The sequence below is a fragment of the Epargyreus clarus genome, unplaced genomic scaffold (genome assembly GCF_041222505.1).
Source record: "Epargyreus clarus isolate Ecla_fem2 unplaced genomic scaffold, WU_Ecla_fem_2.2 ptg000035l, whole genome shotgun sequence".
Classification (NCBI taxonomy): domain Eukaryota; kingdom Metazoa; phylum Arthropoda; class Insecta; order Lepidoptera; family Hesperiidae; genus Epargyreus; species Epargyreus clarus.
Window position 1 is genome coordinate 7,500,393 of NW_027332240.1, and position 27,737 is coordinate 7,528,129.

The 27,737-nt window shown below is 38.6% G+C and overlaps 1 protein-coding gene across 1 annotated transcript; it reads left to right on the top strand.

The window, feature by feature from the left end:
* On the top strand, positions 1-27,737 carry LOC140756728 (trypsin-5). The gene is made up of 7 exons (XM_073092277.1): positions 1-82; positions 1,130-1,201; positions 2,407-2,563; positions 16,643-16,739; positions 18,116-18,277; positions 25,335-25,457; positions 27,237-27,737. The coding sequence occupies exons 1-7, from the start codon at positions 1-3 to the stop codon at positions 27,735-27,737; spliced, it is 1,194 nt and encodes a 397-aa protein (XP_072948378.1).

A 27,737-nucleotide genomic window follows, 5' to 3' on the forward strand; every position in this document is an offset into this window, starting at 1 on the left:
ATGAGGTGCCAAGTTCGATTCCTGTTTGCGTTACTGGCAATATACGTGAAGGGAGAGAGTGATGAAGATACCAGAGAATCAGGTATATGCTTAGATTTTATTATAATATTGATGTAGCAAACATAAGATCCACCTGATGGTAATTGGCTACTGCCACCTGTCCGTAATCAATCCCAGATCATCAGAAGTAATCCCTAAGAAGATAAGTTGATTAAGTGAGGTCGGCCATAAATGTGCTGATTCCGACGAGAACTAAGTTGGAACACCTCGGAAAAGTATTTCTCCTTGAGCACACCCTACTAACCAGAACACAGCATCACTTAACTGCTGTTATTAGGCAGAAATAGGTGTATAGCAGTGGTGTTTTCGAAACACAGGGGGTCCAACACCTTTTAGTTTTGGGCCCAAAGTATAGTAAGTTACTCTTAAGTTATCTTATTAATAAAAATATCTTTAAAATACAACATAAAACAACTTCAGAATCACTTTACAAAATAAACACTTTCACCAAAAGGTCATTTCACCTAAACTTTTACGGCGTTCCTAATTTAAAAATCCAATTAAAGTGTCCCGCCATCACCATTGTTTACGTAATCTTATTTCCGTTACCTCGTTTTACGCTTAGGCGTAACAAAGAAACGGTTTTTTGGAAAAATTTTTTGTCCTTAATTTCTGATGATTTCTCCGTTGGTTTTAATTTTAACCCTTGAGAAACAAAATAGTCAAAACTACTTAAAAGGTAGTGAAAAAAATCCTAGGACGCATCTCTAGCCGATCTCACAAAGGAATCCTATTTGTTTTTATTTAATATGGGAGTAGCAGACGAGCATTCCACCTGATGGTAAGTGGCTACTGCCGTCGATGGACATTTGTAACCGACCCCAGACAGGATTAAATATTCCTACCGGAGGTCGGCCACATGCTCCGCTACCCCTGACTAAGCTGGAACGACTCGGAAAAGTATGAAAGAAATTCTATCTAGGGTTGATTAAAGATGTTAAAAAATGTCCATGACAGTTTCGAGTTATGTGATCATTTCCCATCAAGTGGGCTGCATTCTTGTTTGCTATTTAAATTTTCAATGTTTGGCAAACAATGGAGATTGAATAAATATTTCTTTGATTCGCAGAAGACAACGACATAGAATTTGGAGAATATAATACCACAAGCAACTACACACAAGTCAGCAGTACAGACCCAGGTAACATAAATTATACATTTCTTTTATGTAATAATAGAATGTATGAATTCGCGTGGCGGAGCGGTCACCATACCGGTCGGATGCGCAAAGGGTCTCAAGTTCGATTCCTGGCCAGACAGATATCAAAATGATGAATTTTGATTTCTATTTCTGGGTCTGGGTGTTTGTATATCCTTACTTAATATTATAAATCCGAAAGTAACTGTCTGTCTGTCTGTCTGTTTGTCTCTTCTTCACGCCTAAACCACTGAACCGATTTTAATGAAATTTTGTACAAAGATAGTCTGAGACCCGAGAAAGGACATAGGTTAGTTTTTATCCCAGAAACCCCACGGGAACTAGGGATGGCGATCTAAGATCGATTAATCGGAGAATCGATCTTTTGGACCAAAACGTCGATTATTTTAATCGATATTAGTAAGGATTTAATCGTAAACTATGCATTTGATCAACTGATGATCTTTAGCAAAGTGGTTGTCCATGAGCCCACGAAGGTTTCAGAGTTAGTACGACCAATATTTGGCAGATGGCGCCACTGTCATCCCAATGAAGGTACGAATTTTCAGTTTTATGTATGTTAGTATGTCATATTATTTTGTTTTAAACGCGGGCGAAGCCGCGGGCAAAAGCTAGTTTGTCTACATGTGTGTCCATGGCACCCACGACACAGGGAATCCTAGTTTGAGGCTGTGAGTGTAGAAAGCCTTTACCTTCATAGATAAGCAATATATACAGTTGTAGACAAGGACCTAAGTGGAAACCAACTTTCAATGGAATAAGCGTCTTGGCAAAACTCCTTGACAAAACACACTACACAACGTGTTAAGTGGGGTTCTAAGAACACCCTTCAAACCACAACACAGCATAGACACTGCTGTTACTAGGCAGAGATTAGTGTTTTTTTTATAATATAGGAGTAGCAGACGAGCATGCGGTCCACCTGATGGTAAGTGGCTACTGCCGCCCATGGACATCTGTAATCAACCCCAGATAGGGTTAGATATTCCTACCTGAGGTCGGCCACAGATGCGCTGCTACCCCTGAGGACTAAGCTGGAACGCCTCAGAAAAGTTTATCTCCCTACCACACCCTTCAAACCGGAACACAGCAGCGCCTAACACTGCTGTTATTAGGCAGAAATTGGTGTGGCGGTGGTGCCACTAGAGTCGAACCACTGAGAGTTCTACCTTTCAAACCTCTTTCAGATCATGACCTGGAGAGTGGAGAGCATATAGGAGCATCAGTTACCCAAGTCTACAAGCATCCATATGCAGCATCACTTCTGAAGAACAACTCTTATGAGTGCAGTGCGATTATCCTGAACACGTATTGGACTTTAACGCTTTCCAAATGCTTTGATACGTGAGTATACCTTTTTATAATATAGGAGTAGCAGATGAGCATGCAGTCCACCTAATGATAAGCTACTCCCGCCAATGGACATCTATAATCAACCCCAATATAATAAGATAAGAGTCCTACCTGAGGTCCGCCACAAATGAATTGGTACACCTGAAGACTAAGTTGGAACGCCTTGGATATGTATGTCTCCCTTATCATACCTTTCAAATCAGAACACATCAGCGCTTAACAACAGTGTTAATTGCGCTGAAGTGTTATGAGGCAAAAATACGAGTAGGTATGACGACGGTACCTTTGAAGGTTTTTTTTTTTATAATATAAGAGTAGCAGACGAGCATGCAGTCCACCTGATGGTAAGTGGCTACTGCTGCCCATGGACATCTGTAATCAACCACAGATAGGATCAGATATTCCTACCTGAGGTCGGCCACAGATGCGCCGCTACCCCTGAGGACTAAGCTGGAACGCCTCGGAAAAGTCTGTCTCCCTTACCACACCCTTCAAACCGGAACGCAGCAGTGCCTAACACTGCTGTTATTAGGTAGAAATAGGTGTGGCGGTGGTGCCGCCGGAGTCGAACCACAAAGGGTTCTACCACCTTCAAATAGACCCACAGAAGTAGACCCACAGAGCTATCACGAATCGAAACACACCACCTTTAACGATACGCGATTTTAATTTATTTTGTAAAATATCTCATTTCCGCAACATAAGTGTAAAATCACAAATACAAGCGTATCGTACACTAAAACATGAGTTACGAGTAACACAAACTATCGCCATTTCCTACGATTTATCTCCGCTCTCATAATTGCATGTAAGTTGGCAAAGGCCGTGTATTTCCCGCTATTACCGCGTATTAACACATTAGGGCGAAGTTGCTTCGATTATCAGATAGTATTTATGTTTATTTCGTTTATAACTGTTCTTTTTAGGATTCCGAACCCAAAGGGTAAAAACAGAACCCTATTAATAAGACTCCGCTGTCTATCCGTATGTCACAGTGCTCTATCTCCTGAACCGTAATATATAGACACTTGAAATTCAGAATATGTTTATAGGTGGCCGCTATAACAACAAATACTAAAACAAAGAAGTTGAAAATAAACGTGGGTCGCCACACAAGAAACCGCTATTTCTATTATTCTCGACGTTTTTCGCTTTATCTATTGAACCGTAATAGGTAGTTCAAATTTAAGTAAGTAAGTATAATAACAAATACTAAAAATAAAGAAAAATATGAAAATATTGGTGGTACGGAACCCACCGTGTGCGAGTTCGACTTGCACTTGGCCAATTATTTAAATATGGAGTAGCAAATGAGCATGCAGTTCATCTGTAGCACTACCATGAGTTTACAAAAGTATTACTCGCTAGCGACTGCGTAAAATAAATGTATGAAAAATTGTACAGCGCCTCTGGTGGTTACTCGTAGAACTAAATTCCGTAGTGTGAGCCACTCGTAACGTAAAAAACCTATCGAAATCAAATCGCTAGCGAATGTCATTATGATCTATAGCGGGAGGTATGAATTTAGCAAGATAGATTAGGAATTATTCTCACCGCTATTATTTAAACTACTTCTAAATTATTTTAATTTAAATTAACTACGAACGAATGAAGAGGAAAGAAGTGAAAAGAAAGAGTGATAGACGAGAGAATGAAGAATGTTATTTAGAATGAAAGAAAGCAATTTATTACTTTAGCGATTAAATTACAATTAATATTAAAACTACGAAAGCATAAATAAGTAAGCAAGCGCGCGCGATAAGAAGGGCGGACCGAAAGCAAGTGTCCCTCCGCCGGCCGCTGAGCCGGCGCGCGCGCCTCGATGCAAAACCGGTCTTCGAAGGATCTGGCCCAATTTTATAAGAGGAAGCGATTTAACTTGAAATCAAAGGTGTTGGTCCAATATTTTATTACAGCGATTTTTCTGGTTAAATCAGGTTGTGGTATAACGAATACGCCACACATTCCCCCCGCCAGACCGTGACTACGGTCGATAGAAATCGGGGAACCGAACTTTTCTGCCGCTCCGGGTCCTTTTCTCCTCCGGAGGTGATTCTGTAATGGACTTTGATCGGTTTTCTTCCTGATTTAGACACACTGGTGGTTTTGCAGTATCTTTCATCATGTACGCCGGCTTGAGCCTGTCGACACTGACGTTTGACTTCTTGCCTTTGACGTCGATGGTGAAGTACTTCGGCTGCCTCTCGATGACAAGGTAAGGGCCTGCGTATGGTGGTTCTAACGATCCACGCACGTGATCTTGCCGTAGAAATACGTGAGTCGAGTTGTGCAGGTCACGTGGAAAATAAAATGTTGAAGAAGTATGCCAAGCAGTAGGTCGAGGTGTTAAGTCACGAATGTGGGCGCGGAGACGGCTAGCATACTGAGTGATGTCCTCAGAAGTGAAGTCGTCTCTCGAAGAAAAGAATTGCCCAGGTAAGCAGAGGGGCTCACCGTAGACCAATTCAGCAGCTGAAGTCTGGATGTCTTCCTTCCATGCGCTGCGCATACCAAGGAGGACCAGCGGAAGAGCTTCTGTCCACTGCGGGGTAGAATGGCACATAATTGCAGATTTTAGTTGCCTGTGCATTCTTTCAACGATGCCATTGGCTGCCGGATGGTAAGCAGTGGTGCGCAGGTGTCGTGCACCAACCATGCTTGCGAGAGACTTGAAAAGGTGGCTCTCGAACTGGCGACCGCGGTCAGTAGTGACGCGAGCAGGGCATCCGAATCTGGAGATCCAGCCGGACACCAGGGCAGCAGCACAGGTCTCTGCAGATATATCTTTAAGTGGAACCGCCTCAGGCCACCGCGTGAATCGATCGATGACGGTAAGGCAGTACCTGTAATCAGAAGAAAGAGGTAACGGGCCCACGAGGTCAAGGTGTATGTGGGAAAACCTCGTGGAAGGGGCAAGGAAAGAGGAAATTGGAGATTTGGTATGACGGGTAACTTTAGATTGTTGGCATCTTAAACATTGCCTAGCCCACTCTCTACAATCTTTACGAATCCCTGGCCATACAAATCTCTGCGTAACCAGTCGTACTGTAGCTGAACTTCCGGGATGGTGTAGTTCATGTAAAATACTGAAGATCTCTCTACGCAGCTGTGGTGTTACATATGGACGAGGTTGACCACTAGACACGTCACAATAAATAGGTACATCGCTATCTACAGATTTCACCTTTAGTAGTTTCAGACTTGAACCTTTTGTCAGCAAGTCTTGCAGTTCTGGATCTGTATCCTGAAATCGTGCAAGAGCTTGGTAGTCTATACCTGTAATCTCCTCTACACGAGACAGAGCGTCTGCAACGACATTCTCGTTGCCAGGTATATAACGCAGATCAGTTGTAAATTGCGATATGAAATCTAAATGTCGGAATTGACGTGGAGAACATTTTTCCTTACACCTAGAGAAGGCGAAACTAAGAGGCTTATGGTCAGTGAAAACGGCGAACGTTCTGGCTTCAACCATGTGCCTAAAATATTTGATAGCCTCATACACAGCGAGGAGTTCCCTGTCATAAGGACTATACTTTGCCTGTGCACTGGAGAGTTTATGAGAGTAGAACGCTAGTGGTTGCCAGTCCGCGCCTTTGCGTTGCTGCAACACGGCTCCAATGGACGACTCCGAAGCATCAGTCACGATTGCTAATTCAGCGGAGACATCTGGATGTGCTAGAAGAGTGGCTTGAGAAAGTGAAGTTTTGCAATCTTCAAACGCTTGCAACAGCTCTGTAGTCATCTCCACGGGCTGAGAACTTTTTACCTTTTGCCCAGAAAGTAATTGGTTTAATGGTGCTTGAAGTTGAGCTGCATTCGGTATGAAGCGACGGTAAAAATTAAGCATACCCAAGAAACGTCGTAACTCTTTAACATTTTTGGGTACTGCGTAGTTCTGAATAGCAGCTACTTTAGTATCCAACGGTCGAGTACCATCAGCTGAAACGTGGTATCCCAAGAAAGTCACTTCCGACTTACCTAGTGCGCACTTGGAAGTATTAATTAGCACACCATATTGTTTCAGGCGTTCAAACAGCTGACGTAAGTGCTCTTTGTGCTCTTCCAGAGAAGACGAGTATACCAGGATGTCATCAATGTATCCGTAGCAAAAGTCAAGACCTAGGAGTACCTCATCGATGAATCTCTGGAATGTCTGTGCTGCGTTACGAAGGCCAAAAGTCATGTACTCGAATTCGAACAACCCAAAAGGTGTAGTGAGTGCTGTCTTGGAAACGTCATCTGGGTTCACCTTAATTTGATTGTAAGCTTTCACGAGATCAACCGTCGAGAAGATTGAGCATCCTGAAAGCTGGTGAGAAAAATCCTGTATGTGTCGGATGGGGTACCTATCGGGTATGGTTCTGGCGTTGAGTGCTCGATAGTCGCCACACGGTCTCCATCCAGCGTCCTTTTTTCTCACCAGGTGTAAGGCAGAAGACCATGGACTCTCAGAACGTCTGGCTACGCCGCTGGCTAGCATATCCTCGAACTCCTTTTTCGCAGCTTGCAACCGCTCAGGATCTAAACGTCGAGGCTTACAAGAAACTGGAGGTCCTGGAGTGGTCCGGATGTAGTGCAGGGTATTATGTTTAGGAGGTGAAGGTATACCTGCAGGTTTCGTGATCTCTGGAAACTGTCTTAAAAGCATATGGAAGTCCGACTCACCTGTCACAGCCTTGACTGAACTTGAATTGTCATCAGATCCGAAAACAGCATTCACAGAAAGTAAGGTGACACCATCGATGAGTCGATGCTTCTGGCAGTCAACTAGTAAGCCATAAAAAGAAAGAAAGTCTATACCAATGATGGGTCTGGATACATCGGCAACTGTAAAAGTCCAAGTAAAGGTACGTCGAAGACCAAGATCGAGCTTTAATTGTTTAAGACCATACGTATGTATAACGGTGTTGTTGGCAGCAGATAGTATATACTTCGATTTGAAACAGGGCGTACTGACAAATGATCGTGGGAAAACGCACAAGTCGGAACCAGTATCCACAAGGAACTGCATTTTCGAGACGCGATCAGTGACGAATATACGGCCTGTTGAAGAGGAAGGGCAGTCGTTGGCCGCTACTTGCGACCGCCCTGCGAGTTTTCCGAAGACTTGAATTGGCAGGGCTGCTTGCACTTCAATGCCTTGGCCCCATAGTTGAAGTGGTAGAAACAGAGTGGGTGGTTAGCAGGTGGTTGTTTGCAACGTGAGCGTGAGCGTGTGTGGTTGTCATGATAGTTCCTGTTGCGTGAGCGTGTGCGTGAGCGTGAGTGTCTACCATTGGCTACTTGTATGGATAATTGTTTTACTTCCCTTCTGAGCTCGCATACTTCCTTTGCTAGGTCATCATATGCTGTTGATGATGTTGAGGGCACAGCTGTTGAAGAAGCAGCTATTTGAGGAGTACCAAGAGCTATTTCGTGTACTTTGTCCGCTATATCTGCTAATTTGTCCAAGGGTAAATCATCTACCTGCGACGCTATTACCGTCTGGATGCTGGCAGGAAGTCGGCTAGACCAGATGGTAGCAATAAAACTCTTGGGCACAGATGGTCCGGCAAGGCTCTGCAAATGGCGAAGAAACTGTGAGGGTTTTCTATCACCGAGCTCCTCATGCATCAGCAACTGCTTCACACGCTTCTCCTGTGAAGCTGAAAGACGTTTGATTAGTTCTGATTTTAGCTTTATATATTTGTCAGTGTCAGGTGGGTCTGAAATTATGTCTTTCACTTCGGCGACATATTGATGATCCAGTTGTCCAACGAGGTAGCAATATTTAGTTTCGTCAGAAGTAATTTTTGACAATGTAAATTGGCTTTCGATTTGGGCAAACCATAAAGCCGGGTCTTCAGGCCAAAATGGCGGAATTCTAACACCAACACGCAATACCTCAGGCATAGCAATTGGCTCAGCATCCTTAAAATCATCACTATTTGCCATCTTCACTTATTTAAAACAAAATAAAGTCGCTCACCGCTCGATTTTTATACCACACACCAAGTTGCAACTTATCCACGCGGCTTCTCGAACGTTCCGAAGGTTATCTGAAGGACGTCATCCAATCCACTTGCGGGTCACCAATATAGCGGGAGGTATGAATTTAGCAAGATAGATTAGGAATTATTCTCACCGCTATTATTTAAACTACTTCTAAATTATTTTAATTTAAATTAACTACGAACGAATGAAGAGGAAAGAAGTGAAAAGAAAGAGTGATAGACGAGAGAATGAAGAATGTTATTTAGAATGAAAGAAAGCAATTTATTACTTTAGCGATTAAATTACAATTAATATTAAAACTACGAAAGCATAAATAAGTAAGCAAGCGCGCGCGATAAGAAGGGCGGACCGAAAGCAAGTGTCCCTCCGCCGGCCGCTGAGCCGGCGCGCGCGCCTCGATGCAAAACCGGTCTTCGAAGGATCTGGCCCAATTTTATAAGAGGAAGCGATTTAACTTGAAATCAAAGGTGTTGGTCCAATATTTTATTACAGCGATTTTTCTGGTTAAATCAGGTTGTGGTATAACGAATACGCCACAGATCTATTGCCATACAAATTCGGTCCCATGAGTCATTAATTTGACAGACGTTGTCAAGAAATACCGTAACGATAGTATAGTCTGAATCATAATTAGGTGTCCAAAATGTAAACAAAGAAATGTCATTGTGAAAATACGATTACAGGTATTGCAAACCCCAAACAAATTAACAAGAAACGGAAACTTTCACAAACTCAACAAAAAACGAAAACTTAATAACTGCACACAATTTAAAAACACTCGCTTTGAAAACTAGAAAACATTTGAGTTCGATCACAATCACGAAAATGGATAATATCAACTACGAAACTTAAAAATGGCGGCACAAAAAATGTTTTGAATTCCGACTGTATTACCATTTTCACAATTTAATTTTCTGCCATAAATCTTGTTTTTATTATTATTACTGTATGAAATGAAATTGTGTTAATGTAAATATTGGAAAATGTGAATAGATTTTAATTTATTTAAATTATTATTTTATTATCGTTGTATTAATTTAATATTGTCAAAAATAAGAAACTACCATTTGAAACATATTTTCTTCATAGGTCAACACCTTTGTTTACATTTTGGACACCTAATTATGAATCAGACTATAGTTATGTTATTCACTAGCAAAATGACAATAGTTTTCTATTTACTATTTCTATAGTGGCGTTTCTGTGCCAACTCATGGTAGTGCTACTGTTCGTAAGTAGTTACCGTATACTACGTATTGTTTATACTATAGGTAATATGTTTCTGATTCTGTTTACATTTTGAAACGTTGTTGATAATTAAACAATACATAATACATACATACAAAGCTTTTCTAATTATATATTGTAAACAAGCGATTACTAACGACTCATTCGCTAATTACTTAACAGCCATATAAATCACTGGCAACTTTGGAACGCAATGAAAACGTCCAACTTAAATAGGATTGTGTTAACAACGCGGATTTAATCAAGTCAGTTTAATATATATACTAGGTTGTATCGCGACTTTGATTGTATTAATTAATTATAAACATACGTATGTTATTGAGGATTTGACTTAGATACTTATGCTTTTATATAATTTTTAGGGTTCCGTACTTAAACGGTAAAAACGGGACCCTATTACCAAGCCTCCACTGTCTGTCTCTATTTCGGTAACCGTAATATAAAAAAATCAAGTGCTATCTACTTGATTTTTTTATAGACATTGGCCACTATATCAACAAATACTAAAAATAAAAACAGCTTGAAAATAAATGAAAACCAATGAAGAACAGAACACCCCAACCCCAGAAAGGTTGAAAACGTATCTAATAAATAAAAATACATACTACAAAGAAACGTCAAAAGATTGGCAGTTCAAATAGTCCACTTGCACCGAAACTGAACTAACGAAGCTAGTTCCAATCCATTGTTTAAAATATTCGTTTGTCAGCGTGTTTTAATTAGAAATATGTATTGACGAAGTTTTGTCGATGTCGGAATAATGTATTGAATGGCGTTTTGTCACTTTTCATAATTAAACTTTGGAATATAGGAGTAGCAATGAATTTGATAATAAGGCGCTGCTGTCCATGGACATCATTCATCAAACTCAGATAGGTTTGAAGTCTTACCTAAGTTCAGCACCAGATACGTTACTACTCGCGATATATACGAGTAAATCGGAATTATCATATAAGTGTCTCATCGTTCATATCAAAACAGCAGGGCTTGACAAAGCCATTTAAAGACAGAAATACGACGAATATTCGAGCAAATGTACCCGAAATTATAATTGCATCGTAACTACAAAGAAACGTCAAAGGATTGGCAGTTCAAAGTCCGCTTGAACGAAAAATGAACTAACGAAGCTAGTTCCAATCCATTGTTAAAAAGATTATTTTGTCAGTGTGGTTTGATTAGAAACATGTTTAGACAAGTTTTGTCGAAGTCGGAGTGATGTTTTGAATTAAGTCGAATGGTAAACCTGATGGCATTTTACAACCTTCGAATATAGGACCAGCAATGCACCTGATGGTAAGTGGCCGTTGTTGCCCATGGATATCAATAATCCACCCCAGATGGGTTCGGAGTCCTACCTAAGTTCAGCAATAGATATGTTACTACTCGCGAGGAATTAATCGGAATGCCTCATATAAGTGTCTCGTCTCTCAAATCAAAACACAACAGTCGACAAAGCCATTCAAAGATAGAAATATGAAGAATATTCAAGAAAATGTACCCGAAATATAATTGCATCGTAACTACAAAGAAAAGTCAAAGAATTGGCAGAAAAATAGTCAGCTTGAGCCGAAACTGAACTAACGAAGCTCGTTCCAATCCATTGTTTCGCTAACACTTGGAACTCCTAAAAGATTCTTTTGTCAGCGCAGTTTAATTAGAAACATGTTTAGACAAAGTTTTGTCGGCAGGGGTATTACGTCTTGAATATTTTGTTTTGTCGCATTTCATATTTATGTCGTAATTTAAAGCAATTGGCGTTTCATCGACATGGAAAATAAAGCTGTAAGGTATGTTATCTACGGATTAAGACTATGATTAATATGTTCATGGGCTTTTAACCCTTTATATTAAGTGGATGCATTTGAACTTGTCACTTTTATTTCTCTTGTTTTAATATACATTTTCTAGTAATAAATTTAAGTATATCTGCGTTGGCATTCCCTTAAAATCAGAACTTATCAGTACTCGACAAAGCGATTACAATATAGATGATTAATACAAATGTTTATGGGCAGCAATGACAAGTATTGGAGCAAATGCACCCTAAAATATAATTGCATTGTATCGTCAAACGATTGGCAGCTCAAATAGTCCGATTGAACTGAGACTGAACTAAAGAAGCTAGTTCCAATCCATTGTTTCGCTACACTTGGAACTTCTAAAAGATTATTTTGTAAGCGAGGTTTAATTAGAAACACGTTTAGACAAAGTTTTGTCGGAGTCGGAATGACGTCTTGAATATTTCGTAATGCATTTCATAATAAATTCGTAAATTAAAGCATTTCGTATTTTAACAACATTGAAAATAAAACATGTAATATTATCTACAGATAAGATTACGATTAATATGTTCAAGGGGCTTTATTATCCACCTAATATCAGATTGATTCTGTTTGCTGCCTTTATCACTATTAATAAAGTCTTTATTAATAGTCATCATTGGCCAAAGTATTGGTTTTCGGCCCCTCTTATGTCGGAGGCCTTTGCAACGAACCCCCGGTGTCCTCAACGTACTACTATGGTTTGATCAGGCACACCACATGTATGTCTAGCTTAAATCAATGCTGAAATGCCGATAAAAGGCTGTGAATACTGTCTGCCCTTCATATGACGCGAACATCTTAATTCTCAAGACTGGAAACGCTACAGCAATCACATGTCAGATTCCAGATATAACCCCTATTCTTTATTGGGTTGTTTGGAGATATTTTATTATGTAACGGGTACTCACGATATGCGTTTTTAAATTTCTTTATTGCCGATATTTCGACCCAGTTGCATGGATCGTGGTCACGGCGAAACTGCGGTGGCGGGGAAGAACCGTTGACAAGTATTATTGGTAGATTAATCTATCTACCATGCATACATAATAAAATGTCCAAGTCCGCGATAATTTTATTCTAAAATCATATATTGTTTGGAGATGTTTATGGACAGCAATGACCACTTACCATCAGGTGAACAGAATACTCCTTTGTTACTTCAATTCATTGCAAGTTCAATCTTAAAAAATACTTTGAAAACCTTATGAAGAACTCCCAAGTTCTTCAAGATTTCACCGTTAAAACAAGTCATTAATTTAACTCTATAAAAATGTAAACTTTATTCCACGCTTTAGTACGCGTTGGCGGACGTTATAAATTCCTTTTGTAGCTTCAAAATGCCTAGTAAAATAAATTAACTAATTAATTTTCATTGCCACAGCTTTCAAAGTGGAGCTAAACATTCATAATTTTAATTAAATCCAAAGAAATCTCATTCTAAACTTTGACCTTCCGAATAAGAAATGCTCAGAAAGATTGATCATACAAATTTGTAGCTGAAATTTTTGCGTTCGGTTGGAAGTTTTATTAATTTTGAATTTTTAGAACATGGCTTAGGTAGAATTATTTGTGGAATGCGCAAAAGTTGTAACGTTCATAAAATCTTGTAAAATATAGTAGGTGATATCATCAATATCAAGAAATTTATGTAAATGTAATACATCAAGTAATGAGTAAACTGAAAATTGTGTTTAGAAATGTTGAGGAAATAATTTCTTTTATATGAGCATTTTATACGAGTATATTGGATAATAAGAATAAAAGTGTAAAGGTTTATTAAGAATATTCCGAATACGTAATGACAAACATGGAAGAGTGCATACTATTTTTTAAGATTACAACTCATCGTGAGCACACTACGGAGACACCATATAAGTATAAATATACTTCATAACAGCAGTGTTAGGTCAGGCCTGTAGCACTACCATGAGTTGGCATAGAAACGCCACTATAGAAATTGTAAATAGAAAACTATTGTCATTTTGCTAGTGAATAACATAGATACTATCGTTACGGTATTTCTTGACAACGTCTGTCAAATGACTCATGGGACCAAATTTGTATGGCAATAGATCATAATGACATTTGATTTCGATAGGTTTTTTTTTTACGTATCGAGTTACGCCACTACGGATTTTAGTTCTACGAGTAACCACCAGAGGCGCTGTACAATTTTTCATACATTTATTTTACGCAGTCGCTAGCGAGTAATACTTTTGTAAACTCATGGTAGTGCTACTGATGTGTTCCGCTTTGAAGGATACGGTAAAGGATATATACTTATCCGGCTTAAGTTCCAACTTAGTCCTCAAGAGTAGTATCTCATCGTTGGCCAAGCTCAGGTAGAAATCTATTCTTATTTGGGGTTTATTAAAGAAATCTATAGGCGACAGTAACTTTGCTATTACTGCTGTTTCCTGTTACTTGAATATTATTTAAGGTACAAAAATATATGTAGGTAAATTACAAAAATTACAAGTGTAAGGGTATATTTTCATTACAATACTTTTTAATTTATTTTTTAATAAGAGTCTATTTAATTGCTGGTGAGTAGCAATCTAGCCGGAAACTAAATAAAAAGAAGGATATTATTTTGTTTGGAGAATAAGATATCTTAGAATGGATTGTCAGAGAAATAAATAATGGAGCTGTTATTGAATCTTTTATTATATAAAATAGTCTTCCAGGAATAATCAGATTACACAAGGAATCTACAATCCTTACGGCAGGGTCGCAAGCAATATCTAGAACTTAGTACAAAAATTCGAAAGCCTAGCCGTTTTCATTCAGACATGTGTCGGTCCCTACAAATTGTATGCTGAAATGGGTCACTATACAAATCTTTTAACGTGTGCTCCAAGTGAAAAGAGATTAGGGTTTGAATTTCAAACATATTTTACTACAACCCTCGTCTTCTTACTTTCCCGTTTATTATTTTATCTACATAAAAATGATTAAAGATAAAATATATACAAATTATTTCTAATTAACAATATATACAATCAAGAGTAAAGAAGATAAAATCATAAATAAAATAAACCATCTAAAATTGCCGTGTGAGGCATGGTTCCCAAAACGCTGGCGGCGTTTCCTTGTTGAACGGCAAGGCTTAGCCTTTGAGCAAAGTAGCCGCCAGTATTTTACTTAGGTATCTGAAAAAAATCCGAAAAATTGGCCGTGCACACTGCATACAACTAATTATTTTAAAAATAATCAAGTAGGTACTTATTTAGATGATATTAAAACACAACGTAATATATCAACGATGTAGTAGCAATAACTCGTATCTTATTTTTTTTTTTACGATAAAGCGATTTTTGCATATTTGGACTAAAAATGAATTATCACAGATCCTCCTTAAGGCACTGGTATCTTAAGCTTAAGGGCCTGGGTCCTTAGGTTCAAAATTGAGGAAAATATTAAAGTGTGGCCAATACGTTCTATGTCTTTTTTAAAGTAGCGTTTCTTCTTTTGTAAAGTAGCGTTTTTTGAGTTACGAGTTATTGCTAATTCGTCGTTGTATATCTACATTGTACCGATTCATGTTACAATGTAATTTGGGTGGTATTTTTATCTACGTCAATTAAATTTAGGTGTATGTGCTTTTTCCTGCCTGCGTAAGGTAATGTTTATGAAGCGACGTATGTTTGTATGCATGTATGTCTAATTCTTTGGCCCACGTCTTTTTTTTCTCGAAGGGGGTACCCGGTACCAAAAGGTACCCGATGTCGTGGGAGCGACACGGGGTTATGTGGGATTTTTACCGCACTAAAACCCTCCCGGTGGCCGTCCTCGACGCTGCGTAGAGGACTCCGGGATCTCCAAAGGAACGCGACCGGAGTCCTCTCAGCGCACTGCCCCGTCGGGCTCCGCCGCTGAGTTTGTATCACCACACCGTCAGTTGTATATGACGGAATGCGACCACACATAACGCCGTCCTTCTCGGGGTCGCTAGCCAGGCGGTTCGAGCTCTACTCTTGCCGCCCGCAACCCCGAAAGCCCCTTTTAGTCGCCTCTTACGACAGGCAGGGGATACCGTAGCCCTATTCTGTTCCCGGAACTACAGGGGCATCTTTAGCCCGCCTTACAGCCCAAACGGCTTGAAATATTTTACCTTAATTTCTAACCTTAATTATGTGTCTAAATTGTGGGAATGGTTGTCTCTTTCGTATTTATTACATAAGGTTACCTTCCCCGCATTCAATAGTAACCTTATGTTATTAGTTTCAAAATATTTATTATTTTTTCTTTAAATAGTTTATCCGTTCACCTCTTATAACTTAAATTCCAACGAAGCATTATTCGTACACAAAATGGCCGCTATTTCACCTCAAGCTTTTGTTTTAATATAAATTTATAAGCATTCGCTCCTAAGATATTGAACATTTCTTTACTAATATTCTTCCTTTCGTGTTTTAGCACAGAAGTATCCAGTTCTCTTGATATTAAATTGTTCTTTAAGATGAACATATCTAGACTCACTGGTTATGGATTAATTACCGTTCCTAAAGACTAAATCCCGTTATTAATAATCAATCTACCTAATGTTTCTCTGTTTTTTATAATATAGTATAGCAAACGAGCAGTCCACCTGATGGTAAGTGGCTACTGCCGCCCATGGACATCTGTAATCTCCTATCAAAGATCCTTATTGGACATACATTGTTCATTTTTCGATTTTTAACCGACTTCAAAAATGAGGTGGTTATCAATTCGGCCGGTTTTGTTAAAAAAAATTTTTTGGCAGGTAAAGTTGGATAGATTTTTTTATAACATAAGAGTAGAAGATGAGCATGCAATCCATCTGATGGTAAGTGGCTACAGCCGCCCAGGGAAATCTGTAATCAACCCCAGATAAGACGAGATTCCTAGATCGCTCACAAATTCGCAAATGGATATGAATGGGTTTTTTTGAAAAAAGTAAGAAAATCGTAAAAGTACTAAATACCTTGTTTCCTTAAATATTTTAATGTATTTTTATAGAAATTTATTAAATTCCCAGGAATATAATATCGTCTTACGTTACACACAAGTACCTCGGTAACTACACACTACGTGTCGGAAGTTCCTATAATCATAAAGGCGGTGATGTTCATAAGGTAAGTGCATAATATCCCTTATCTTTCCATTCTCAATTTATTTACTTTTTAAACTGTTTTTAAGATTCCGTACCCAAAGGGGAAAACGGAATGTATGTCCCTCTGTAACAGGGCTTTATCTTTCGAACCGTAATAGTGCTTGGTTTTTTATACAAAGTATGTAACGGTGTCCACCGTAACAACGAATACTAAAAATAAAAAAAAACAACATTAATCCAAATATTCATCGGTTTAACCTGTGTTCCTCTCTAACTGAATTAATTTTGATGGGATTTTCACGCTATAATATGATCAGTTTACCGGAAGTAACCAACTAATCTTTTTTACCAAAAAAGGAGATTTTCACACAAATTTAGAGATTTTAATATAATGCGACATACGTTGTATCACGAAACTCAAGAATTTCTTCGTAAAAACGAAAAACTCTACACCATCAACCGCGTGCAAAAGCCACATTCTTAATAAATTTCAAGGTGTCATCTCAGGAACTCTTGGAAATTTGTCTTCATTAAAATTTTCCTTGCCTCTTAGTGTTTTAATTAAAATGGGAAACTTGAAATTGCTTTTCAGTAAAATTCCGTGAGAAAACGCAACACGTTATTGTAAAATACGACTGTATTAAATTTATGATTAGGATTTGCTGCCGGTTCTAAATTTTAATGACTACCCCTGTTGCACGGCCGTTATGATGTTTATTGGACAAAAAGTTTTGGGTTCGATATTCGATATTAAAATAAATAAAAGTAACTACTATTAGTATAGGCTGACATGCTCATTGCCCTGAAGAATAATATGTTTTTTCGTATATTGTCTTTTTAGAATTCCGTACTCAAAGGTTAAAAACGGAACGCTATTACTAAGCCTCTGCTGTCTGGCCATCTGTCTCCGAACTCTATCTCTTGAAGCATAAAAGATAGACACTTCAAATTTTTACAGAGTATGTACAAGGACGGCCGCTAAAACAACAAACACAAAAATACAATTTCCGTGGCTTTATCTATTAAACCGTTATAAGTAGACAGTTTAATTTTTTACAACAGAATCCTCAGTATGCGAGTTGGATTTGCCCTTGGCCAATTATTTGTATGTCGTCTTTTTTGTACATCTGCCTCAATCACAATGCACAGTACCTGCAAATATTTCGAATTCCCTTAAAATATAGGTATTGTAGACCTGTAGTCCCGTATGCTGGCCAAGGGCAGATTGAAAGACTTTAGAAACCTTGCAGACAGACTTCACAAATCAAACAGGTGATAATAAATTTGTACCAAGCACATACCTTCGAACAATTATAGGAGCCTCGATTCAGAACCCTGGACCTTGCGTGCAAACTCCAAATTCAAACCTCTAAAGTATAATTTATTTTATATTTCTAGATAAAGATGCTGATCAACAACTTCGACCTCAAAGTATCTGCGGTGAAGTTACAATCGCCATTAGAATTCGGATCACGGATCCAGGCGATCCGGCTGCCAGCTCAAGATGATGACGTCACGTTAGGCTACTTAGCTTCGATTGTGGCTTGGATGCCTTCAGGGGTATGTATAATAATCCTATTGTCTACAAGCAGTGATAGCCTAGCGGTTAAGAAACTCGGCCTCTTGATCGAAGGGTCCGAGGTTCAAATACTCGAGGATCAACTCTACAAGCATAGAGCGTGTCAGACAAAATAGAATACTACACAATGCGTTCCTGTGAAATATTGTTTAGAAAAATATGATTTTGTCTGCAACGGTGCCTGTCTGACACGTTCAGTGTCTGTAGATTTAAACCGCGCCTTGCCCAGCGTGTATTGGGAGAGATGACATGCATGGTGTATTGCAACATGTAAAGACAGATAGTTAATTGTATCAGGCGTTACTTTGCGGAAATCCATGCTATTAAGTTAAGATTAAAACTACTTCGCAACAATCCGCTACAAATATGTATGATGGTATATATGTATTTTAAACCATGCAGTATGTACCACCCTTTCACAAAGGATGCTTGCAGATGCAAAAAATTAAAAATATACACCACCATACATACCACCACCAACACGTGTTTCGCTCCAAAACGGAGCATCATCAGGGTAAGTTGACTCTACGACTGTTAAACGTTAATCTTAATGTAAAGACAGGACAATAAACACTGGCTTAACCAAACCAATTAGAACACTGAAAATCGATAGGAATAAAAGATTTCCTTCCCATTTCGTAAATAGAAACCTCCCTTCCTTTCCTACAGACCAGGTGGACATACATTTAAGGAATACCATAAAACAGAGTATCTACTAACCTTTGAAAAGTCGGTATTTCAGGTTAGGAGAGAAGGAATTCTATATACTATTTACAGAAAACAAAAAAGGGATAAAAATGCCGTCATTTTATTAAAACAATTAAACATGAATATTGAAACAATTTACACAAGTATGCATCTCTAACGTTATTAAAAGAAAGTATTTATTTTCCTACAAATCTACTAGAAGCAACAGAATATTAGCTAGGATAAAATATGGAAGACCAGGTGCGCATAAATTACAAGTTTGTTTGTGTGGTGGAAGCTACTAGCTGTATAAAGAAGAAAGCGCTGCCATTTATCATTTGGACAGAAAGCGCCCGTATTTTCGCATAGAAGACTACAAATAATTTGTACTTTACCTCTTTTCATTAAAATAAATATTAAAATTTTTGAATTTTATTCGAGTCGTAATATTTAAAGTGTATTTGAATTGAGTCATCAACAACCCATTACTGTCCCACTGCTGGCCGCGGGTCTCCTCTCATAATGAGAAGGATTAGGCCATAGTCCACTGCGCTGGCCAAGTGCGTATTGGTAGACTTTACATATCTTTGAGATTTTTTTTTTATAAATTTCTCAGGTATGCAGGTTTCCTCACGGAGTTTTCCTTCACCGTTTAGCAAGTGATAATTAATTTCGAATACGCACATAACTTTGAAAAATCAGTGGTGCGTGCGTGGGATTTGAACCTCGGACCTCTCGATCGAGAGGCCGAGTTTCTTAACCACTAGGCTATCACTGCTTTGAATTGGGTGTAAATGAATAATAATTATTACTATTTCATATTTCAACTAGTGGTGCCCGCGGCTTCGCCCGCATTATAAAGAAATAATATGACATACATAAAACGGAAAATTTGTACTTGCATTGGAATGACAGTGGTGCCATCTGTCGAAAATTGGTCTTACCAACTCCCAAACCCTCCCAAAAGAAGTACCTATAACTTCAATAACGGTTTTTTTAAAGAAGCTTTCTTTACTTATAGTACTCTAATGGGGTTGATTGTTGTAGCTAAAAATTCTGAAACAGGTGTGTAAATAGAAAGGCCGTTTATTACAGTCTTAAGGGTTGATCTTAAAAAACAAAAAGCGTCTCAGATGCTTCATTATGTCTTATGATAATTTTCCTAGTGCTCCAAATTAACGGATTTTAAAATAAAATTCCAACCCCTATTTAACCAACTTAATGGTTAATTTTCCAAATATCGTAAAATATATATTTAATTACTTTCTATCGAAATCCCAAATATCAATTTTCATATAGTTTTGTATCAAAACTGGGGGACTTTAATACAAACTTTCAACCCTTATTTCTTCACGGAAACGCGGTCGAACAGGATAAAAAGTATCCTATGTCCGTCTCCTGGTTCTAAGCTACCTCTCCACCAATTTTCAGTCAAATTGGTTCAGCCGTTCTTGAGTTATAAAATGACTTCACGAAAACGCGGTCGAACGGGATAAAAAGTATCCTATGTCCTTTTCCTGCTTCTAAGTTACCTCTCCATCAATTTTCAGCCAAATCGGTTCAGCCGTTCTTGAGTTATAAAATTACTTCACGGAAACGCGGTCGAACGGGATAAAAAGTATCCTATGTCCGTCTCCTGGTTCTAAGCTACCTCTCCACCAATTTTCAGCTAAATCGGTTCAGCCGTTCTTGTGTTATAAGTGGAGTAACTAACACGACTTTCCTTTATATATATAGAAGTATGTTTCATTAAGTATCAAACGGGAATTCGAATGTCTTAGAGCTCTTGGAGGTTCTCAATAACCTGTACTGACAATAAACATACATAGATAATGAACTTCAAGTAGTTAAAGTCCACCGCAGTAAATTTACGCTAAAAACTAAGATGGAATGCCTCATATACCTAATTCTATGCCTCATCCATATCCTCATATACCTAATATACTTAATTCTATTATCGACTAATGGGCATTACTTGCAACCAAAAAAATATATAATAAACTAGTGGTGCCCGCGGCTTCGCCCGCATTTTAAAGAAATAATATGACATACATAAAACGGAAAATTTGTACCTGCATAGGAATGACAGTGGTGCCATCTGTCGAAAATTGGTCTTACCAACTCCCAAACCCTCCCAACCCAAACAACTTTGCTAAAGATCATCACTTGATCAAATGCATAGTTTCCGATTCTATAACTACTTACGAATTAAAAATTAATTAAAAAAACCTTTTCCCACGGACTAAAATGTGAATCTCAAGTCCCCTTGAACACACACAACAAATTTCATCAAAATCAGTCGCACATAAGAAATATATATATAAAGATTACCAAATACGACGCAAAAAGTACCAGGCTCACATGAATTAAAAACACCAACCTCAAAACAATAGCGTTACCATTTATCTTCGAAGCAGCAAATAATATTTTAGTTCAGAAGACGGCGCAATTACCGCAAATAGCGCTATCAAATGCAACTTCATTAGTTTCGAAGCGGCATATCGGTAAATAACATTAGCTATTTAGGTATAAATCTAGCTATTTGGAATAGCTATTCGTTAACATAGCGACCGTAAATTAATGAAGCTTATAAACGCTTTCCTTAACAGAAATGGAACGAAATTAAGACTATCGCTCTTAATGAATCAAATCTATTGTTAGTATATTTTTGTGGGAATTAAGAATTGTAACGTAATAAGTATCGTATTAATCATAGTATACCAGTAAAAAGGTCTGTGATTAATTTCTTTTTGTGGTTTAATTCAATTAATTAATACTGAAATAGTTCGGTTACTTTACAAAACAGATTTGTGTACAAAAACTTCAATAAGTAAAATGTTAACTAATAAAATAATAACACGAAGACATATCTGAATTTTACGAGTAGTTCACTCAGAACAATCTAAATCAATTCGGAACTATTGCAATTGATTCAAAATCGATTAAGATATTGAATAGAAACTGATGTGATGATGAATGTTATCAAAACAATCACTGCAAGCAAATCTCAGGCACGCGCCTCTAATTTTTCAAAACTATGTATGTATGTAATTTCAAAACATCTTGAGGAAACCTACACATCTGAGAAATCTTTAAAAAAAATCTGAAATGTGTGTGAAATATATCAATTCGCACTTGGCCAGCGCTGTCGTCTCGCCAACATTTCTCACTCAAAGGGGTAATTCGTGCCCAGCAGTGGGACAGTAATAGGTCGACGAATCAAGGTAATATACAAGCTTTAACTAAAAGAGCAATAGCAGTGTTTGTAACTCAGTCTCTCGATCGGGGGTCCGAGGTTTAAATCCGAGGCACCCCTGATTTTTCGAAGTTATGCGAATTAGAAATTAATAAGGACTTGCTTAAAAGGGTGGTCCGTGGTACATTAATAGACGGACCAATTAGTGCAACTTACAACAGAGGAAACGTGTTTTTTTTTTTTTCTCTCGAGGGGGAAACCTTCAAAAGGTACCCGACGACGTGGGAACGACGCCGGGTTATGTGGGATTTTTACCGCACTAAAACCCCGCCGGTGGCCGTCCTCAACGCTTGTTGGAGAACTCCGGGATCTCCAACGGAACACAACCGGAGCCCTCCAAGGGCTCTATCCTGGGGGAGCAGTTTTCGCTCCTCCCACACCATGTAGTGTTTACGACGGTATGCGACCACACATACCGCCGTCCTTCCCGGGGTCGCTTGCTGGACGGTTCGAGCTCCCACTCTTGCCGTCCGCAACCCCGGAAGCCCCCTTTTAGTCGCCTCCTACGACAGGCAGGGGATAGCGTAGCCCTATTCTAGTCCCGGAACTACAGGGACTTTCCTATGTCCCTCCGCAAACTCAAAGGTTCTAACCGATCGGCGATTATCGGGTCGTTGACGATTCGGACCGCGCGTTTCTGCACGGAGTCAAGTGGGTTAAGTTGGTACTGAGGCGCCCCTGCCCAGAGATACGAGCAGTACTCTATATGGGGTCTCACTTGCGCATTATTAAGCAGAAGGAGTTGCCCTACGCTGAAGTACCGCTTCACTCTGTTCAAAATGCCCAGTTTTCTTGATGCCAACTTCGCCTTAACGTCCAAATGACCCCGGTACTGCACGTCACACGATATGTCAACTCCCAGGATCTTTACCAACATACTTTTACCAATGGTGAGCGGGGTACCTTGGAACCGTGGCGCTATAACGTATGGATTTTTTTTAAGCGGTAAACGCACACACTAAAAGAACATAGTCGTTAAATTAAATATATTCCAGCTAGATTTATTTTTCACTATTTCGATATATAAAGCATGTTCTGATACACATAAACTAAACATACGAGTGAAACCTATTCTGAGTATCAAAATGTTCTTCTATTCTGCCCCGTTTACATTTCGATCAAAGTGCAACTGTGAATGATTAGTGAATGAAATACTGACACGATTCTACGATCACAAGGCTGTTTATTTATAAAATACCTCAAAATTTTGTTTGTTGCTTTTGTTCACCATTGATGCAAATATTTATGATCTTTGTAAAACATCTTCAACTTTTTCAAGGAGATAGAGCTCTATGATGTTCGACTCCGGCGGCACCACCGCCACACTTATTTCTACCTAATAACAGCAGTGTTAAGCGCTGCTGTGTTCTAGTTTGAAGAGTGTTGTTAGGGAGATATACTTCAAGACATTCCAGATTAGTTTTCTAAAGTAGCGGTGCATCTATGGCCGACCCGTAGGAGTCGTAATCTTAATCTGGGGTTGATTACCAATGTCCATCGGCGGTAGTAGCCATTCACTGAATGAACTTCCTCCTGAGGTATTCCCTCAGGATTATGACATGGGGCTCTTCAAGAGGGGTATAAAAAGCTCTCCTTCAAAGCCGGCGATGCATCGGCGACTCCTCTGGTGTTGTGAAATGTCTTCGTGCTTTCCATCAGGTAGCCCGTCTGCCTTATCGTTAGGTTACATATAAAAAAATCGCCATTACGTGGACTGTACGCTCAAACCCTTCAAGCTAGAACACAGCAGCGCTTAACTGCTATTATTAGGCAGAAATAGGTTTGGCGGTGCCTCCGGAGTGAAACCACAAAGGGTTTACTACCTTCGAGAGGACATTGGCTAGTGGACGGTAATTTATGATGCTGCTTAAATACTAGTAATCATGAACCTATTACTGTCCCACTGCTGGACACGGGTCTTCTCCCAGAATGAGACCGCGCTGACCAAGTGCGAATTGGTAGATTCACATTCGGTTGAAAACTTGTTTTTTTTAAGATTGCTCAGCTACGCAGGTTTTTCTAGCTATGTTTTCCTTCACCGTTTAAGCAAGTGATCATTAATTTCTAATACGCACATTACTTTGAAAAATCAGAGGTACGTGCCTGGGATTTGAACCTCGGGCCCCTCGATCAAGAGGCCGAGTTTCTTAACCACTAGGCTATCACTGCTTCTTTTTATACCAGTACTAGTACTTGAATAAATTACTGGCTACTAGTGTAAACGGGGCACTAGATAAAACTTATCCATCGCAACATGAAAGTTTTAGACTGTTTCAAGTTTTAGAACCAATGCGGGTGCTCTAAACTGAAAGTTATACGGAATCTACTTCACAATCTCTGTTACTTTGTAGATATTTCAATACTCGTAGAATGGACTGAAATGGTATACCGAAAATTTTCAATTTTTGAAAACTATGTTGCGTATGACGTGAAACTACGTCGCTAGCATAAAATTTCTAGATCGTTTTTTTTTTGTTACGGAAATATATAATGCGTTTCAAACTGAAACTTTACGTAAAAGGATGGAAATGGGTCAAAAAACTAGTAATTATTATGAAAACAATAAAAAACACCGACTGCCTAAAATTATAGCCTATGTTACTCCCACAATTTAGACGAATCCAAATTAACTTGTGTACTGAGGTATTTATATCTACCAGGCGTTTATAACACAGGCGAGCAGACATTGGCCTTGTTTGTCAAAATATTGTACAGAAAAAATACTTCGTCTACTTCATTCCATGTCCGACACGTTCATTGTTTGTAGATAAACGGGACTAATAGCACACAAACATTTCATTCACACACTTTTTTTCATAATATAAGAGTAACAGACGAGCATGCAGTCCACCTAATGGTAAGTGCGCTGCTACCCCTGAGGACTAAGCTGGAACGCCTCGGAAAAGTATGTCTCCCTTACCTGCTGCTGTGTTCAAACCAGAACACAGCAGCGCTTAACACTGCTGTTATAAGGCAGAAATATGTGTGGCGGTGGTGCCGCTGGAGTCGAACCACAAAGCGTTCTACCACCTTCAAACTGAAACAAAATTGTACAAAAACTCTTTTACTAACAATGTGTACATTTCTCTCCACAGCACATAAGAGTTGTCAACATACCAGTAATAGATCCGTCAATATGCGAGCCCACCACCAAGCTGCTACCAGGACACTATATCTGCGTAGGAGGTGTACAAGACCCAAACAGACACTTTTGTAGGGTGAGTTACCTTTGTACTCTATTTCAGACTTTACTCCAATTCTTTACAGTATAACTCTACAGGTGCAACATACACGCCACAACCATTTTTGCCGTAAAAACTAAAAGCAAATCTTTCGCAATTTATTTTTCTGAACCTGTGTCATTTACTTGCAAAAATAATATTTATCGCTAAAAGTCTGCATTAAACAAATATTTCGAAAAAGCCTGTGGAAAAAGCTGTTTTCATTTATCGCTTCGGATAGTTGACAGCTGAAATCAACAATTAAATATCAAAAAAATACAAATATCAAAATTCGAGATCAAGTTTTTATTTTATCTATAAAATATCCTAAATATAATTCCTAATAGAATTCTACTAATTGAGTCTTTAACATGAAAAATTGTAGAAAACGATAGTTGGCTAAAACTGATGTTAGACTAACTAATCTAATGTAATTTACGTCATAACTAATTAATGTTACGACAATTACATTAAAATGGTAGAAACTTTAATGGTTCGTCAGAGGGCATAGCACAGCTGCGTTCCGGTTTAATGTGAGTGGCAATGGAGACTTGACTCAGGGGTAAAAACGTAGCCAAGCTTGGGTAGGACTCTTATCCTATCTGGGATCGATTACAAATATCCATAGACAAGCCATTTATCATGAAGTGAAATGCTCGTTTGCGACTTGTATTCAAAATTATAAGTCAATATTTGTAAGTCAGTAAGTCCTTATGCAATTCAATTTAATGCAGTAAACGACAATGCGGTCTTCCTCAACACAATTGGTGCTAAGTGTAGCATAAATAATTTTAACACGCAAGACAATATTGCCTAATGTCTCCCATTAAAACTATAAGGACTTGTTCTACTAGCGTGTAATGAGGAAATGTTAACTAAAAAATGTTAAGATATATATTTTTTTATAATATAGGAGTAGCAGAAGAGTATGCAGTCCACCTGATGGTGAGTGGCTACTGTCGCCCATGGACGTCTGTAATAACCCCAGATAGGAATAGGAAGGAATATCTAAATATTCCTACCTGAGGTCGGCCACAGATACCCCTGAGGACTAAGCTGGAATGCCTCGGAAAATTCTGTCTCCCATACCACACCCTTCAAAACGGAACACAGCAGCGCCTAATACTGCAGTTATTAGGTAGAAATAGGTGTGGCGGTGGTGCCGCTGGAGTTGAACCACAAAGGGTTCTCTACCTTCAAAAAATATGTTGTATAATATGATATGTTAACTATACAATGTTAAGTGTCGAGTTTACATATTTAGATTGTACAACTCCCAGTTGTTTAACTATGATTCTACGTATATTATTCTAACGAGTTTTTGTATAGGAAAAGAGGTACTTATTACTAGCTTTTTTTTTTCATTTAATATTTTTTCAATTTGTTATTGTTTTACTGCGTATGTATCTTAAAAAATCTTGCATCTGAACTTTAAACCATCCTCTGATTGAGCTGCAATTTTGCATACACGATTGATTTGGATTATAATGCATGATTAGTTTAGTGACGTCATTCTAAATATAATATGGCGGACGCCCAACATGGTGGACTAATTATTGTATATACACCACCATTGGGGATTTATAAGAATATGAAAAACTTTTTTAATATAAAATTTTGTATTTTGTGACCATAATTTATAACCAAATCAAATAAGTGTTGATAGTAATGATAATGATATAATATTTTGTAATTTAAGATAATAATTCGCATATCGCTTAACGTTGACAATCGCGCGAGTCACATCTTTAACATTACATAACGTTGTTATTCCAGAGAGACAATGGCGGTGCGGTAATACAAAACAACACTTTGGTCGCAATTTCGGCTTTCCTCCACAAATGCGCACTTTACACCAAAACTCACGCCTTCCCCAAAGTTTCCAGCTTCGCCAGATGGCTGGATTCGACCATTTGGGACGAGAATAACCGGCCAACAACAACAGTTCCAACAACAACACGGTTAACAACAACAATCATGGTTAACGCGACGACTGATCATGTTCCATATTTCATAGACCCTTCGAAGTTTATGCTGACTTTGCCATTCGATCCGGTAAATGTTCCATTGGAGCCAGCTGAAGATAACTCTGTTATACCACGAATGAGCCTCTACGAGTCCTACTTGCAGAATATCGCTAGGTCCAAGACCTCGACGACGCTGGACCCTAATGCGATGGAAGAAAGACGAGCGTGGCTGAAGAAGTTCGGCAAAGACGTGATGATGATGCCTCAGTATTATAGGAATAACATGAATGAAGCGTTCGATTATGAATAA

Bases quoted from the DNA above. Each gene is read 5' to 3' on its own strand.
- LOC140756728 (XM_073092277.1), top strand. From the start codon at position 1: ATGAGGTGCCAAGTTCGATTCCTGTTTGCGTTACTGGCAATATACGTG. The intron at 1,202-2,406 runs GTAACATAAATT...AACCTCTTTCAG, and splicing joins AGTCAGCAGTACAGACCCAG to ATCATGACCTGGAGAGTGGA. The intron at 16,740-18,115 runs GTAAGTGCATAA...TTATATTTCTAG, and splicing joins AAGGCGGTGATGTTCATAAG to ATAAAGATGCTGATCAACAA.